Raw genomic sequence first — 18,603 nt, 5'->3', positions numbered from 1 at the left:
GGAGTCAAGACAATTCAATTCAATTAGAGACACTTTTAGTAAGTGCTTACCGTGCCATTGATTTACATGTAAAGGGAACTCAGAAAATATTTAGTTCAACTCAGTCACTTAACAAAATGAAGAAACTGAGGCCCTGAGAAACAAGGTGATTAGCCCAGTGTCACGCAAAGCAGCAAAGCAGGGCTAAGATTTAGCCCTGATTCTTCAGATTCCACTGACCAAAGTCAGTGTTCTTTATGCTACAGCATATGCAGGATGCTAGAGACACCAAGGTTAAGAATAATACAGTCCCTGGCCTCAGGGAGCTTTCAGAAGGATGAAACATGTAAATTAAGAATTATTGTACAGATTACTATATAATCAATGCATGGGAGAAATCATTATACAGAAGGGGATGAAGAATTAGGAAAAGGAAGGATCTTTTCAAGGTAGGGGTGAGAGACAATTGATGAAGATAAAAAAAATTCTTTAGGGATCCAGGAGGGTACAGTTGAGTTAGGCCTTGAAGGAAAGTATTCCAGTGTGTAATGTGAGTCTGTTCTAGTCATAGGGGTCAGTTTATACAAACACAAGAAAGCTGGAGAGGGAATAATTGAAGGATAGTGAGTATCTTCCTTTTGGCTAGAGCAGAGAGTTTATAAAAGGGAATAATGTAAAATAAGTCTAGAAAGTCTAGTTTGGAGCCATGTTCTAATGGGCTGAAATGCTTCAGTACAGAGTTTTCTATTTTTCCCTCTGGATACTAATCATGGTTTTTTAAAAATATGGCAGTGGCATAATCAGACCTGTGTCTTGGAAGATTATTTTGGCAGTGGTGTGAAGGATGGCTAGAAGAGAAGTGAGAGACTGGAGGCAGGGAGCCCAGTTAAAAGGCTATGAAAATAGTCCATGCACATAGAACTTCAACAGAGACTTTCCATTATGTCTAGAGCTATTTCTCCAGAGGTGTCCTTGGTCCTTCCCCTTGGTATGGTTCATTTCTCCATAACAAACACTTGCTCAGAATATGGTAAAAATTTGCTTGTATTTATCTGGAGATACATCCCCTTATAAAAGTCCTGATAGCAACTAAATACATTTTAAAGGTAAATGATGCATATTTGCCTGGAATTGGTGAGTCAGAGTAAGACAAAGAAGTCGAGAGGGGATGAATTCATCTTGTTGCAGGGCAGTAGAACATTCTGTCTAGTCAGGTCATTCCTTAAGGGAGACAGTGAGCCAAGCCAAGACTCCAAATTCTCATGGTTATATTTAGTTTGGGGTAGAAGCCCCCTTTCCTTGAAGTTGGCTGACTAGTGCTGGCCTTTGGCCACATACTCTTGTTCTCTTTATGAGACACAAACACTTGAGAGATTCTCTTGTCCCATGGTGGCTTTACCTCCCATGATTCTTCAGTTCCTTTTTCCAGAAAGAAACTACTTCTCATCAGTCCCCTTCATGACAAAAGACTACATATATGCCCTATCTCCCCAACTAGATTGTAACTCCTTTAGGGTAGGAACCATTTCTTGTGTGTTGTATTCTCAACACCAAGCACAGGGCTTTCAAAAGTAGGTGTTCGTTAAATGTTCACTGACCATAAGATTTTGCAGAAGGAAACAAACTAGCTCAGGATATGCTTATATTTTCGCAAAGCTTGTAGCTTAGAAACACTTGATTTAATCCCGTGCTGCTTTGGATCATGGCCTGGAACAGACTCCAGTGAGGCTTCCATGAAGCTATTTACAGCAGTGGAAATTGGCTGGAATGCACCCGAGCTCCATTCCTGACCTTTTAAAAAAAAATACAGTTTAAAACACAGTTCCCTAAGATCCTTCCCCATCTGCTGCCTCTTTGCCTGGTCAGAAGTAAATCTAATCTGTCCTTAGAGTAGCATATTTAGAAGATTTTGCAGTGAAATTGCAGTAATACCACTGACAGAGGAAGATGGCAGTATCATATAAGGAGGACAAATCAACAATCCTTACCTTCCCATCAGAGTTGTTGCATGTGTGGCCCATGACTGCGTGCAGCCCACAAACGCTCCCCAGTATGGCCTGAATCAGATCAAAATGCAATTGGGAAATAGTTAAAATCAAAAAATTCATAGAGAATGTGACATTTTAAAACTAAGTCAGTCTGCCTCTTCCAGGAATCTTTATGTGTGGTTTTCTATTTGAGTTTGACACCATTGGTTTACGTTTGGGTATTTGGATTTGCACCTGTTCTTCTAAACTGCAAGAGGACTTTTTGGTGAATGGTGAGTTAAATGCACCCAGCAGCCTAGAAAAGATTAGATTCAGCCCATTAAAGTTTCCATCTTATCTCTAGGGAATGACTTAGATTACTTGACTCCCTCAACACCCCAACTCATGCTCAACCTCCTCCTTATCCAACCTAAACTTCCTTTTCTCTCTTCTCCTATAGCATATGCTGACTTTTCTATATGTCTATGGGCAACATGATAAAATAAAGGAACTGTAATGCATTCACAGGCCTGGCTTCTAACATTAGCTTGACCTCTTATTAGATGTAGCACTTTGAGCAAGTCATTGTATGAAGTGTAGTTTATTCATCTATAGAATGGAGATTGGTCCTCTGAAGCACTTATTTATTAAGCACTCGCTGTGGGCAGGGTATTGCACTAGGCATTGTGGAAGATACAAAGAAAAATAGGAAACAATCCCTTCCCTAATGGAGCTCATCCATTCATTCAACAAATATTTATAGTCTAATAGGAAAGATAGGACAAGACCACAACTATAATATAAGATAGAATGTGAAAACTTTATAAGAGACCAATACAATATTATGAGCATTTAGGAGAAGAGATCATTTTTAGTTAACAACAACAAGAAGAATATTTTGATAATATGTGGGAATGTTTTGTCTTAACTATAAAGTATTATACAAATGCAAATAAATTGATTGGCAAGCACTTATTAATCACTTGCTATGTGCTGGGGAACCATGCTAGTCAATGAGAATATAAAGACAAAAATAACACGGTTAAGTACTCTTATTAGAGAATAAATCTTGCTCAGTAGATGTAAAAGAAATTTATTTTAGATCCTTAAAGGATCTGTGATATTGATAAATTATTGTCATTTGCTCTCCTTGATTTAATCTTAACATATACAAATATGGATTACCTTCAAAAATTACATTTTAGTAAAGTTTCATTGGAGGAAGAATCCCCTGGCATTGTAAAAGATGTAACTCCTCAATGAATTGATACCAGTACATTACATATTTGGGGGTGGTGGTGGTGGAGATAAAGAGAGTGATGGAGATGTAGGACCTGGATGACTTTGTGTAAGTCTCTTTTCCCTCTCTGCCTCACTTTACTCATCTATGAGAAAGCAGAGGAGATTGGTCTAGATAACTTCTAAGGTCTCTCCAGTTTGAAATCTTTAATCCTATAATTCAGTGTGCGAAAGGAGGAGGAAAATGAAATCAGGTCAAGCATTTATTAGGCTCTTACTAAGTGCCAGGCCCTATGCTAAGCAATGGAAGTACAAGTAAACACATAAAGTCAACCCTTAAGGGGCTTACAGTCTGATGGAGGAAGATAAACCATAAAAGGAGGTAGAAGGGGTGGGGAGAATGGTGAATGGTGGAGAAGTTCCCCAATGAAGGCAGAGTTGAGCAGGGAGCCCAAAGAGGAATGAAAGAGGAAACTAGAAGAGAACTGTGTGAGAGATCAGTGTCTTAGAAGTTAGGGAAAAGCTAGACCATCAAGAAAGGGTAGTGACCATGTCAAAGGCTATAGAAACATCCAGGAGTTTGGGGAAGAGGCAATGAGGAGATGATCACTAACCTTGGACAGAGATATTCCACTGAAATTCTGGGTACAAAAGCCAGTTTGTAATAGGGTTGGGGGCTATGGAGTCTTAGCTCTAGATATTGAAGAGACATCGGAGGGCATCTTGGTCCAACCCTCTTACTTTACAGTTGAGCAAATGGAGACCCACCTAAGGAGGTTCAGTGACCTGCCTGGGTCACAGGATGTAAATGTCAGAGGAATGAAAGGATGTTGAGATGGAGAGATTGAGTGCCAACTACTCTTTCAGGAAGTTCTACAGTAAAGGAAAGGAAATAAATAGGATTGCAGGGTCATAGTTGAGAGCTAGAAGGGACCTTAGAGGTTATATAGTTCAACTCTCTACACTATAGCAGAGTGAACTGAAGCCTAGAGAGGTAATTATCCCAAGTCTACCAAAAAGGAAGCCTGTGATTTAACTAAAAGGTGTTAAGGAGTCAAGAGTAGGGTTTAAACTGATGTTTGATTATTTTTCAGGTTAGGAAGAATTAAACATGCTTGTCGACAGAAGGAAAGAAACTTAAGGAGAGAGAGATTGGTAATAGGAAGGGGAGGAAGTAGAAAGCCTTTTATCTCTCACAACCCCCTCACTTCCCCCCTTTCCCCATCCAAAACACCAAATCTGACCTGCAAAAGGAAGCTTTTTGGGATGGGGAGGCTTGAGTGAGAATTCACAGCTTCCCTTAATGTCCCACAGTAAGCCATAGTTTATCTCATGTCACCCATGTCATGTCCACCAGGGATAAAAATAGTCACTAAATAATGCCAAAACTGAAAGCAAAAATGAAATAAAACCCTGAGAGCAAGCACAAAGAATGAGGGTGGAAGCCACCCCTACTGTCGTCTCTATGTGCGCAACCCATGTGTGTTGTGGTCAGTTTCAAATGCTGAAAAGTATAAAGACTGCGACATATTTGATGCAAAGCAGGCTGAACTTTCATCTTCTACCTTCGAGGTTTAGAGCAGGAATTCTTTACCTGGAGTTGATGAACCCACAAAGGGTTCATGAATATATTTCAGAAGGTATGTGATGTTGTATGGGGAAAAAAAACCCACTTGTTTGCTAATTGAAATTTAGCATTTCCTTGCATTTTGAATCTTTAAAAACAAAAGCAAAATCTTTACACTGGGAAGACGGCCATAGTCTTCATCAGAGTTGTGTAGGAATGCGTGATACAGAAAAGGTTAAGGACCTCTGACCTAGAGAATGGATTGACTACCCTACTCTAGCCTTGGAAATGGGTTTCTTAGAGTAAAATGTGAAAAATTCAACATCTGTCCTAATACAGATTGCATAGATCTGGCTTATGTACCTTGAATGTGAATTTTTAATGTCATAGACACACCTTAGCCCTTGCTGGTCTCAATCAATCAGTCAGAAAACAAGCATTTCATGTATACACATACACACACACACACACACACAAATTACTACGTGCTAAGAAAGGCAAAAACATGGTCTTTCTAATTTGAGGAGACAACCTGTAGATAACTACATATGAACTATATGTACAAGGTATAGACAAGGCGGATGTAATGTCAGTTCAGAGGGAAGATACTAGCACACTAGGAAAGACACCCCCCCTACCCCCACCCCCACCCCCCACCAAAGGCAGGATTTGAGCTGGGGCTTTAAGAGGCCTGGAAACAGAGGTGAGAAGGAAGAACACTCTAGGCATTGAATTTACTGATGGAATGTTAGAAGGCAAGAAAGTGTAAAAAGACTGGAAAGGTAGGAAACAGCCAGTTTGTAAATGGCTTTATGTGCTAAACCGAAGATTTTATGTTTGCTCCTGGAAGTAATAGGGAGCCTCTAGTGTTTATTGACTGGGAGGAGGGTAACATGGTCAGTCCTGAGTTTTAGGAAGATCACTTTGGCAGATGAGTGGAAAAAGATAGATTGGAATGGGAAAAGATTTGAGCCATTTCCCACTGGCTTCATTCCTTGCATTGGCCTACACCATGAACATGCTCCCTGGGAAGCTCATCATTAGGAAACTCATCATCAGCTTTTGTACTCATTCCTCATCAGTACCCTTAATATCCTCTGCCTTCTGATTGGAGGCTTGGAGGGGAAGAGCAAAGAACTTTTTTCACAGTCTCTGTTTAAATAAGACTTCCAGGCCAGTGACTCTTCATTTCCTACCAATTGTACTCCTTGGACTGGACTCCATCGTCCAATAGTGGGTCCTTTCTTCCCCAGTCTCTTCCTGTCTTCACTCACTCCCTCTTATATAATTTCCTTTTGTATATTGTCTTCTCCCTTTAGACTGTAAGCTCCTTGAGGTCAGGAATTATCCTTTTTTTTCTTATTTGTGTCCCCAGCACTTAGCCTGATACTTAATAGATAATTAATAAATGTTCACTGACTGACAGGGAAACCAATCAGGTTGTTGTAACACTTTAGATGTGACACTAGGATTTGTACTGAAATAGCAAGAAGGGGATACATACAAGAGATGATGCTGAGGTAGAAATGACAACAGTAAGTTGGATTTATAGGATGAGTGGGAGTGGAGAGTCCAGGATTGCACCAAAGTGATGACACAAGCCATTGTGACTGAGAGGATGGTGATGCCCTCTTCAAATTTAGGAATCCAAGTAGTCTCTGCTTCCAAAATAATGTAGTAATGTGGAGCAATTCTTTGTTTAAATAAATATATTCATGCATTTATAACATATATACTTTTTTTTCTTCTTAAGGAGATCTCATTTTAGGGATGTGATCTAAGCAATACTCAAAGGTGCCCTTAAGTTTATAATTATCAAGATGTACACACATATATTATTTCATTTACTCCCCTTAGAAACACTGCAAAGGTAAATATGGCAGGAATTGCTCTCTGCTGTGTTATAGATAACAACAGGAAAGCCCATTTTTGTTAAGTCCAGAGTGATTTAGGTTGGTGCTAAAATCCCTATGTCTTGGTTTTCCCTCTAGCACTCCTTTCAGTGTGCCATATCTGGGGTAGTACCCAGCTCCTATACAATGTCTATTCTCTCTGTGCTTCCCTGCTCTTCCTTTTCTTACTCTTTATATATTTCCTGGGGGTTACCCTTTCTTCCCTATACCCCAAGCCCCAAGGTCTAAGCTTGTTCTTTCAGATTCCTCATGCAGGTGTGCCTGGAGAAATGGACAGGCAAAACAGACTCCTTTGGTCATTTGAAAAGGAATTAGCTAAGTGTCGCTGTCTTGATTAATTGCAGGATCGCCTCTTTTTCGTCATGGAATATGTAAATGGAGGAGATCTGATGTTTCAAATTCAACGTTCCCGCAAATTTGATGAACCTCGGTCCCGATTCTATGCTGCAGAGGTCACGTCGGCACTCATGTTCCTTCACCAACATGGCGTCATCTACAGGTTAGCTTCTTCTTTCCTTTGACTTTTTAAAAAATAAAAACATAATGCAATCTCTAGACAGTTGGACTGATTCTGGCTCCTAGCCCACTGGTCTCTTAGCAACCAGCTTTAGATTAGTTGTTTGTTCCAATTTGCTTACATAGAAGGGTTTTTTTTTTTTTTTTGGCTGTTTATCATTGTGAATGTTAACATTTGAATGGTCCCTGGAGCCCTGGCCAAATGTGTGTGCCAGTTTTGTATTAAAGTACAAGCAAGACATTTCAAAGGGCTTGGCACAAAATGGCCTTGGGGTGACCTTCACCTTCCCCTTTCAGACCAGCCACAGTCTCTTCACTTTTCCCTTCAGTGCCATAGATTTCCTCTGCTTCCCAACCTTTTGCCACTTCCTGAGTTTGTTTGTCTTAGCTGTCTCCAACAGATAGGATCGGGAAAGGAGGAGTTGCAAGGGGTTCTCAGTTTGTGATGTAGGGGGAAGGGGGAGATGAAGGCGAAGGCACCCAACAGGAAGTGACTTTTTGAAGACCATTTAGCTTTGCTTGTTGCCCCCCTGAATCTCCCTTCCAAGAAAACAACACACACACACACACACACACACACACACACACACACACACACAATCACTCCCTTTCCAGTAAGGAAGAAGGCACATTTACGCAGGCTGCTCTATGAGGTCAGGAATTCTGGGAGGAACAACTACTTATTATTAGAAACAGGGACATTAAAGGTCCTCGAGGGATTTTTTTTTCTTCAGCTACTGTCAACTGCTGTATTTAGTTAGTTTCTCTTTCCTCCTTTTTCCTCCTTTTCTTCAATTCAAGTCAAGGGATTTATTGCTATTGGCTATAAACCCTCAGAGAAAGGAGCTGCAGCCTTGGTTGAGTCCACGTAGGTCCCATCTGGTTTGACTCAAATCCCAAGCCTCAATCAATCAAGTATTGATTGGATACCTTGTATGGTCAAGGCTCTGTGGGGACACAGGATGTGGAAAAACAATTAGCAAACAAGACAAGGACGGGATCACTGCTAATCATGCTGGCAGACACAAAGAGGTGTGTGTGGGGCATGATCTTTGCCGCTGAGAATTCAGGACATAAAAATACAATTAAAAATGCAAGACAGTGTATGAGAAGAGCTAGATAAATGATCAGACTATGACTTCAATGGAACATCATGGAAAAGACCATTTTGGATTGGAGGAATCAAGGAAAGCTTCACAGAGGAGACCTTTACAGAGTGGCTTTGAAGGATGGATAAACACTTTGGGGGGTGGCATGGAGGAGCAAGAGTAGGAAATGTGCCAGATCCATGGGGAAATAATAAAAGGAAAATTGAACAATCAGGAATAAATGTCATTCATGAAGGAATGGTGAAGACACGGGTCTAGGCAAATAGCAGCAAACAGAAATATTACCACAGATGACTTTCCTTTTGTACAGTATTTTCCACATTATATTAATAATAATTAAAGAGACAAAGTAGCATAGTGGATAGAAAGCAGGCCTAGGAGTCAGGTAGCATTCTGCCCTCTGACACGTACTGTCTGGATAACACCAGATAAGTCTTGTAACCCCCTCAACGCTCTAGGCAATTCTTTAAAGCTGTATATTTCACAGAAAGTGCCAATCTGAATTAGTGGAGGGAGTTTCCTCACCTGAGAGTTCCCTACACCAATGAAATCACAGGTTTAGTCCCTCTCTCTATTAATCATAACAACAGTAATGATAATAATGATAGCTGCTATTCTTATAGTGCTCATTTCCATAATAATAACAGCAGTTTACATTTTTAGAGTATTTTAATTTTTGCCAAGCCTGTTATATAATAATCTCACATGATGTACAATGAAATTTAACTCAGTTCCCATTAATCAAAGCAACCCAAAGGTAAGCACATGGGATACCTGCGAGGCAAGGTGGTGTAATAGAAAGAGCATTGGATTTGGAACCAGATAGTCTGAGTTTAAATCCCATCTCTGCCACTTAGGACCTGTGTGACCTTGGGAATGTTACTAAATTTCTGTGGGCTTCAGTTTCCCCATCTATAAAATAAGATGGTTGGACTAGGTGGTCTCTGAGATCCCATGATCCTAGGAAGGCAGACCATTTTCCACTATGGGAATCTGAGATACTGACATTTTCTCTGGATTCTCATCAGAAAGTTTCAATGCATGCTCCTGGGATACTCAGAAACATTCATTGACTCTCCATAATCTATTAAATAAGATCAAAATCCTTTGTTTGATCTAAATGATTTGCCATCCTACCATGCCATATAGTGTACTACTCCCCTAGATGAATTCTCTCGATGGCCACTCACCCCAACTTATGCATTCCTTTTTTGGATCACCTTATATTTAGACTAAATCCCCATCCCATCAAAAACATCCTCCATGACCCATCCCTGTGTGTGATCAAGACCTGTTCATCCTTCAAGGTTCAGCCCAAATTCCATCTCCATGAAGCCACAATCCATAGGTCAGGCCCTCTTCTCTGAACTTCTGTCTCCCATACTATTTATCTTTTCCATTCTTTTGTTATTTAGCATATGCTTCTGTGTAGTTTCTTTTATCTTTGGATATGTGTGTGAAATCTCAACCAGATCTTAAATTCTTGAAAGCATATACAGTTGAGGAATTTCCCCAACATACATGCGTTTGTATCCACACACACATATCCACATCCACACACACATATCCACATCCACACATCCACACACACTGTTTCCCTCATCCCAAGCCCTACACCCTCAGACCCCTCATTCCTCCTATACAGCTGAGATTTTGGTTAACGCCTATGAGCAGATGGATTCTATGACTTGGGGATTAACCAGGTCCACAACCTCCCCACTGCCCACTCAGGTGCCAGGCTACCAGCAGAAGGCACTGAAACCACAAGGAGGCAAAGGGATTAAGTGGGTGAGTGTGTATCCCTGCCTGTATCTCTCTGACTATTCCAAAATTAAAGAGGGATTTGTTTGGAATCAGCCACTGTGTCGTATTGCCTAAGTCTCTCCTCCCTTCCTCTGGTAGGACTGTTTGACAGTCTAGCAGGGCCAGGGTTGAAGGATTAGCTTCCCTGCTGAAACTGAAGCTTAATTATCCAGCCCTGCCTACTGGAATTTATATACAAAGTAATTAGCAGTTAAATTGCCAATCTCTGAGAACCAAAAGAAGAGGTCACTTCTCAGTCCAGTTGCTTATAGTTGAAAGGAGATCCAAAGTGATAAACAAAGTGACCCCACCTTTTTCCTTGGGTGGGTTTCCAGTGCAGCCTACATCCCATGTGCTGGTTCATACGTAAACACAGCCTCTGTTAGCCTAACTCATCTTCATCCTCTTCTCCCTTCCCCTCTGGTTTCTGCCCCCTCCTTCCCGTCTCCTTTTTCCTTCCCCCCCCCCCCCCATCTTTCCCCAGCTTTCTTATCCTTTTTTTCTTCTGTTAGTTTGCTGGATTTTGGCTTTGGATTATGTAAGATCCCTTGTTTTACTCACTCCTCCCACTAATGATGGCTAGTTTTCCTTTTCTGCACAGAGAGAGAGAGAGAGAGAGTGAGACAGAGACAGAGACAGAGAGAGTTACTTCTTGGCTCCTTGGGTTAGTGACATGAGAGACAAAATACATATTTCAGCTCAGAGCTCACAGAGAGGGCCCAAGACTTCCAACAGTCACCATTGTGAGATACTTTCAGGAATTAAGAGGGCTGCCATCAGCGTGGGGACAGTTGGCTTGTGTAGTGAGAAGGGGCAAGTGGGGAAGAATGCAGATGGCATGAAAATGCCAAAAAATATGCCTAAATCTTGGCAAGATCTACCTTCCCCATTGTGGCCCCTTGGTTTCCAAATCTCTCTCTCTCTCTCTCTCTCTCTCTCTCTCTCTCTCTCTCTCTTTCTCTGTTCCTTTCTTCCTCTCTTTCTTTCTCTCCTCTCTGTCTCTCTCTGCAGGTTCTTCCAATTTCCTGTCAACACTGGCAAAAGCCTCTAAGTATCTTTACTGGGAACAGATAAAATTCAGTACCTCAGGGTCATAGGAGTTAGAGCTAAATCTTTCACTGTCCAGATGAGGAAGCTGAGACCCAGGGAAAAAAAGCAGCTTGTCCAAGGTTACAGAAATAAATGAGAAGCAGAAGCAAAATGGTGTAATGTAAAGAACATGGAGCTTAGAGTCAGAAGAGCTGAGGTTCAATCCCAGCTTTGATACTTGCTAGCTTTGTGAATCTCAGCAGCTTCCTTCTCCACCCTGTGTTTCAGTGTCCTCATCTACAGGGAGTATACTAGAGAACCTTGAAGGTACTCACCAGTCCAAGATCCCACAGGTTGTTCTTCTGACTCCATATTGTCCTCTTTCCATGCTGTGAGGGCGTGGATGTTCATGCACATACAGACATACACCTGTACTTGTGCATGGACATGTGGACACATACATGTCATGTGTACCTACACAGATATGAAGGTTTTGCCTCTGACAGGAAGTCATGCCATATTATACGATGCCATGCCACACCATGCCATGCCATAGCATCTTATACCACATGATGCCATAACATACAATGCTGCGCCATATTATGCCATAACACAGCAATAGCATGCCAGACTATGCTGTGTCACACCATGCCCAGTCATATATGCCATTTCATAGTACACCTTGCTATACAAGTCTTTCTCAAGTTTGGGTCAGAGGGTAGTACCAAAGTCCCCATGGAGGTCTGCACACAATGCAAACCCCCAGAGTTCTTTACAAGTGTGTATTTCAAAAGCTGTGATCTCTCCTGAGTAGGAAAAGCAAAGACCAAGAGGAGGAATTCGGGGATTTCTCTTGAGGGAGTTGGGACATAATGAAAACCTTAGTAGAGCTTTCTAGCCTGGATATTTCCAGAAGATGACATCTCTACTACAGTCTTTCATAATGTAGCAGCAAGCCATTTTCTCTTTGCAGCATCACCATACACTCCTGATTCTCCCAGTGACTGGTGATCTTTCCTCCACCAACCTTGAATTTCTTTGTATTAATTTTCTTTATAGTTATTCTGTATTTGCTTGTATACTTACTCTTGTCATCCTCTAGTAGATTATAAGCTTCTTAAAAGGAGGTATTTGTGTTCCTAGTGTGTATTACAGTGCCTGGCAATAGTGGTTTTTAACAGATGTGTGTTGATTGACTGACTGAAGCAAGGGAGCCACAACAGACAAGTGGGATGGGCTTTTCTTCCTTCTCCTTTTCCCCTTTTTGAGGGCTTGGGAGAAAGGGGCGCAGCGTGATGTAACAGAAAGATCATTGAACTTGGAATCCCAAGGCTAGGTTCAAATCCTGGCTCGGCCATTTGTCTAAGGACAAAGCATTTCACTTTCTCAGGCCTTGGATGTCTCATCTGTTGGACTGCATGATTGGGCTCTAGATCTGTGATCCACAGTAGAATCTGTAGCAAATAGGACACTGGCAGGAAGAGACATTTCATAGCAACCTATGGGATAAAGAAAACCTAATTGAAGTTTCTATGAGGAAAAAGGGAGAGAAGACAAGGGGACTATGCGGAGTGGCCTAGATCAGCCATAGCAGGCAGCTGGTTGGGGCTAAAATCCCACCTGACTGAAAGGCAGGAGCTCTAAAGTTGCCTGATCCATAAGCTAAAGCTGCAAGTCCACACCCAAGCAGCCAGGAGCCATGGGACAGGCCGTGGCAGCAGTGAAAAAGTTCTAAATTCAATGGTGGAAGCAGCAACAGCAGCAGTAGCAGTGGAGCCTGGGAGCTGGGATGAACTGACCTCCATGGGCCTGCCTAGCTGCAGCATCAGGGCTCCCCAGCTTCCCCAGACTTTCATGGAGAGACAGACCAGCACTGACTGGAGCAGCTAGGATATTCGCTAACCCCCTAAAGCTACTCTGACTATGCTAAGAACATGAACCTCCCCATTGGGTTCAGGGGCATCCTATTACCCCTAAGACCATATATAAAAACCCTTTCTGTGGCATTTAAAGCTCTTCCTAACCTGGCCCCTTCCCACTTTTCAGTCGTCTTACACTTTATTGCTGTCCATGCACTCAGTGATCAGGCTACACCTCCCTATTTGGCTTTCCCCAGAATCGACACTCACTTTTCCATCTCTTTGTCTTCATGTTGACTGTCCCCCTTGACTGGAATGTTCTGTCCTTCAGTGCCACCTCTGTGGGCTTCCCTGGCTTCCTTTAGTACTCAACTCAAATCCCACCCACTGCAGGAGGCAGCCTCCCCCTTCCCCAGCAACTAGCCCACCTTAGATTACTTCCCAACTATTCTGTATATCTTTTATGTCCATAATTATTTACCTGGTCTCCCCTATATGAAAATGGGCTCTTTGAGGACAGAGACTGTTTTTTTAAACCTCCCTTTCTATTCCCAATATTTGTTCCAATTCCTGACACATGGTAAGTTCAGGTGAATGGACTGACTGTTGCAACTGTTCAGGCAAAAGGTGATGAGTAATTATTGCTGCTGTTCAGAGAAGAGGTGATGAAAGCTGATCATCACCTAAGGTGGTGGTCACCTGGGTGGAGAAAAAGGGGGAGATTTGGAAGAAGTTGTGGAGGGAGAATCAATAACATGAGACAACAGATAGGGGATACGCAACAGCAGAGAGTCAAGGAAGATGTTAAAGTTATGAATATAAGTGATGGGAGTGATGGTCTCAACAGAAATGGGGAAGTCTAGAGAAGAGGTGGGTTTAGGAGAGAAGATCATGAGTTCCGTATGGGGTACGTTGAGTTTGAAAGTCCATAGAACATCCAGTTGGAGATATAGAAGAGAGAGCTAGTGATGCGGATCTAGAGTTAATGAAAGAAATTCTTCTAGATTAGGGTGGGGAGTCATCAGTATAGAGAGGATAATTGAAACAAAATAATTTACTGATTGCTCAATCTAGCCCAGCCCCATACCAGGGAGAGAAAGCAATCTGAACCATACCTGCTTTGGGAGACAAGTTAGGACACCTGAAGTGGAAAGGCAATACCTGGTCTTGTATTATTAACTGTGAAAAACTACTACTGGGTGAAAGAGACAATAAATGCTGAAGGGGATCAGGAAGAGATGAGTGCTAGCTGCAAGAGTCAAGGATCCATCTCTGCTTCCAGAGTTTTCTCCCAAGCATGGTGCAGGGAAAGAAAGTCAAAAGATCAGAATTCAAATCCTGACTGCACCACTAATTACCATGGTGACCTTGACTAAGCTGATGCTTTACTTTGGGGGGAATTGATTTCCTCTTTGTTTAAGAGGAAGTAGGCCAAACCAGGTGATCTTCACAAGTCCCTCCAAGCTCTAGCTTTCCCTCAGTACCTTTCCTTATCAATTTGAAGTAGCCTTGAAGCTGCTTACAGATTCTTGTTTTGTGGTCGGTGGATTTTGTTTTGTTTTCCTGCAGAGCTAGGTTTCCGGAGATGATTAAAGACGAAGCAAGTTCTTTCCCTTGTCACCCTTTTCTCTGTCCCATGGCATTTAGGCCATCTTAAATGCTGGTGTTCCAAACATGGCTATAGGAGGGACAGAGGAGCCAGATAATTTGGGGAGTCTTTCCAAGGCTGTTCTCATTAGCCTAGAGTTAGGCTGTGTGGCCAGTCTTTCAGGATTCTGCTTTAGATAAAATCATCAATTTGCCCAAAGTCATACCACTAATGAGTGGGAGCATCAAGGTTCAAGCCCCAAGTCTTTGGGCTCCAAATTTGGGGCCATTTCCACCACACCAAAGCTGCCCTCCTCTTGAAGTTCCTTAGGGGAGGAAAACGCAAGGTAGGTTGTTCCATAATGACTTTTGCTCAGAGGCAGTGGGATGATATCAAAGGTCTCTGGAGGAAGCCTAGAATGCTTTTCCCCACTTCAGGTCTTGGTCCTCACCATTGAAAGATCTTAATCACATATGCCATTGGAGTAAAGAGCAGAAGACCCCAGAAGACAGAGAAAAGTAGCTATGAACCTTATCTGTATTGAACAGGACGCAGTCATGGCCAAAAGACAGGGGCCTGGAGCTCCCACTGTCTACCAGCTACCAATTTATTCAATATATTAAGCAAGCAGTCTTTGAAATTGACTTTAAAAAATGCAACTTGATTCTTGGTAATAGATAGAGGAGAGTGTGGAGTTCTAGTTACAAACATACATCCATCCAGAAAAATTCCCTCATTCTCTTCTACACGTTATCTCAGCTTCACTGACTTTAATAGGTTAGTTTTTTGCCTTATCTTCCTGAGTCCAGGCATTTATACCATTTCCCACAGTCTCTGTGCCACAGTTCTACCCTCTAACCATCTGTACTCACCTTGGAAATTCAGACTGTACTCCCAGCTTTCCCCGCTCTGGTGAGTTTTTCACATTATCTTGTTGGGCTCAGGCATACACCCAACTTATACACCCAACTTCCTGAAGTCTTCTCGCTCTCTCCTGCTCCCAGTGGTGGTATTCTCCTTTTTTTCTTTTCTTTCATCCCTTTATTTATTGTCTTACCCCAGTAGAATGTAAGCTCCTTCTGGGTCATTACTGTCTTGCTTGTATCTGTATTCCTAGTACATAGCCCAGTGTCTGGCACAGAGTATATAATAAGTACTTAATAAATGTTCTTTCTTTTTATCTGTCTTCTGTCATTTACCTATCATCTTTCTATGTGATCTATCATTTATCAATCTATTATCTATCATCTACCTCTTTTTCTTATCAGGCAATAGCCATCCATCATTTGGAGCATGAGGAAAAATTTTGGGAATGTGAAGTATAAGAATTAACAAATAAGAATGGTAGCACCTCTGTTTAGGAAGAAGAGGGTGAGTCAGACATGATCCTGAGCTGAGTACGTATTTAGTGAAGGACTGTCACATACCCATGACTTGATAGTCCAGGGGCAGAAGAAATCTGAATGCAGGGAACTCATGCTCCAGGTGCTGAAGTGCATATAAAAGCAGTGATTAGAACTATCCATGGAGACTAAGTCATAGAGAGGATTGGCCTCTAGCAATATTGGGAAGCGCCTGCGTGCTATGTTTTTTACCTTTTCCCAACCTCTCCTGAGGTACTTTCTCCCTTTCTGGGAACAATTTATTATGCAAGGAGAGAAAGCAGAATGAATGAATGCAGAATATGTTAAATGCTTCCTATGTGCTAGGACAGTCCCTGACCCCTAAGAACTTACATTCCAATAGGGGAAGATACATACAAAGGCAAGTGGAAGCTGGGGAAGGGAGTTTGGGCCTGGAGAATCATAGAGATGACAAATGGGGCCAGAAGGGAATTGATGAACACTCCCTTTCCAAAAGCGATGGCACTATTGATTTGATTAGAATTCTCAGAGCCAAGAGAGGGCGGAGACAGAGCAGAAAACAAGAAGATGGCCATATGTCTGGCTGAATGGGGTATGAAAAATGGTCTGAGGCCAGCTCAATATGGTGAGCTATGTGAGTTTGTTCTCATTGACATACCAGTTGGTACAGCAGGGATCCCTGACTGAGATCTGAAGCTGAATCAATTCAGTCTCCCAGGGCATTGTCTCTAGAATTCTGGAGATGTGGAGGGTACACAGCAAATGATAAGAAGAAAGCTGGGGTAGGTGGCTGGATGAAATATGAAGCATGGTCTCATTTGGTCTGATCTGGGGCTAGCTAGATATAGTTGAGTTAGTACAAATTAAACTCATTGTGTTTCCTTTCCCAGGGGTAGCTGGGATAATGTCTCAGTGTAGAATGAATTTCAGCCATTAGAGTACATGGATAAGGGGAGGATATTTGGGGTGAAGGGCTGGGGGAGATGATGAGAGCTTCCTCAGTACCCATGAAATTATGCCAGTCGGTGACCGCTTACATAGAAGACTATACCTTTTTGTGCTCAAATTTTAAAAAATCAGGAAACTAAAGCAAACAAAAGTCATCCAATATTGACCTAGAGATAGATCAGACCTCAGAGGGTCATAATTAGTGTTGGTCCTATCGCTCCTGGGTTTCACCTCACTCCTGGCAGTTAGCCAGGCTAACTCTGGGGAAAGATCAGTACCTTCAGACAAGGTTGGCATCCCCATCGCTTTGGCTTCTGTATTTGTTCAGTGCATGGCCTACCTTGTCCAACACTGATTTGTAGAATGTTGCATTTGTGTAAATAGACAGGTGACCTTTACTTTCTGATAATAGCAGGGGGTGGGGGGCAGAGAGTGGGGGTAATGCAGTTAATATTAAATGACTAAGGAGGCGGGAGAGGAGAACAGAGGAAGAAGGAGCTAATTGGCCAGGATGAGAGCCAAGTTTCCATTCCTCCGAGGGAAGCTGTTAGTGCCGAGCAGATCAGAAGTGGGATTTGGACTGTCTGTAACATTTTAGCATGAGAACAAACAGGAAGTTGGGAGTATCGAGGGAAATTCCTGATTAAATTTGGTTGAGTATTTCAATAACGGTACATACATCTAAGAGGAAATGGGCTGAGTCTTTCTGTGTCCCCTCTTTCTGTGTCTCCTCTTTCTGTGTCCCCATGTCACCTTGAACAGACTGGGCACAAGAAGGTATTAAGAAAAATGATCAGTTAATTGAAATTGAATTTAATTAAGATAGGAGCAAATAACTAAAACTTGCAGTCACTCAAGCTTGAAACCACAGAATCATCCTTGGCTTTTCTCTCTCCTTCACCCCCATGTCCAGTGGATTGCTCATTCCACCTCTGCAGTGTCTCTTATATCCATCCCCTGTTCTCCACTGGTGAAGCCACCACCCTAGAATGAGCTCTGCTTGTCTCTTGTCAGAATGATTATAATAGTCTCCTGATTAGCCTCCCTGCCTCTAGTATCTCTCCTCCCCACCCCCAAGTCTATCTTTCACTTACTTCAGGGAATCCATGAACCAGCAGACGTAGGTATTACCTTTACTCATGCAGACGGTGACAATTCGTTATTACCTCTTCACCTAGAATGATTCCTGGCTGTGCCCTTTCCTCCAAAAGAAAAAAAAAAAACCCAAAACCCCAGATCTCTCAAGTATCCTAGAAAACTTCTAGATCTTTAAAAACATATGGATATTGGTGCAACATATAGATTATTCCTTTTTTTTCTTTATTTTCTTTATTCTTATTTATATAACCAATCCACCTCCTCTTCTGGTCCTATGCTTTCTTGATGTCTTTATACCACTTATATGTAAATCATCATGCCATAAAGCAGCAATCATTTTCTAAATTCCTATTACGTACCAAGTATGGGGTAAACTTTCTATTGAAAGGTGTACATTTAAGTTAGTACAGAAAAAATCAATAAGTACGAGGTAGCTGAATACAAGGTATTTAGGGAAGGAGGAACTAACCATTGAAGGAGGCAGGAAAGGCATTATGTAGAACATGATGATGGAGTTCTTAGGCAGCCACGGGTTTCAATGGATGGAGTGTTGGACCTGGAGTCAGTAAAACCTCAATTCATACTCTCAGTTCAGACGTGTCACAAAATTAAACCTTATCAAAA

At 42.0% G+C, this 18,603-nt stretch overlaps 1 protein-coding gene across 1 annotated transcript in view; it reads left to right on the top strand.

Moving 5' to 3' along the window:
- PRKCE (protein kinase C epsilon) overlaps positions 1–18,603 on the top strand; it is a 661,730-nt gene that overhangs the window by 528,174 nt on the left and 114,953 nt on the right. Inside the window, exon 11 of the mRNA XM_072635707.1 lies at positions 7,010–7,164. Within this exon, the coding sequence (XP_072491808.1) occupies positions 7,010–7,164 (155 nt within the window). The remainder of the gene's footprint in view (positions 1–7,009; positions 7,165–18,603) is intronic.

This window comes from Notamacropus eugenii, chromosome 1 (genome assembly GCF_028372415.1).
Source record: "Notamacropus eugenii isolate mMacEug1 chromosome 1, mMacEug1.pri_v2, whole genome shotgun sequence".
In the NCBI taxonomy this organism is placed as follows: Eukaryota; Metazoa; Chordata; class Mammalia; order Diprotodontia; family Macropodidae; genus Notamacropus; species Notamacropus eugenii.
This window is presented reverse-complemented; position numbering and strand designations above follow the sequence as displayed.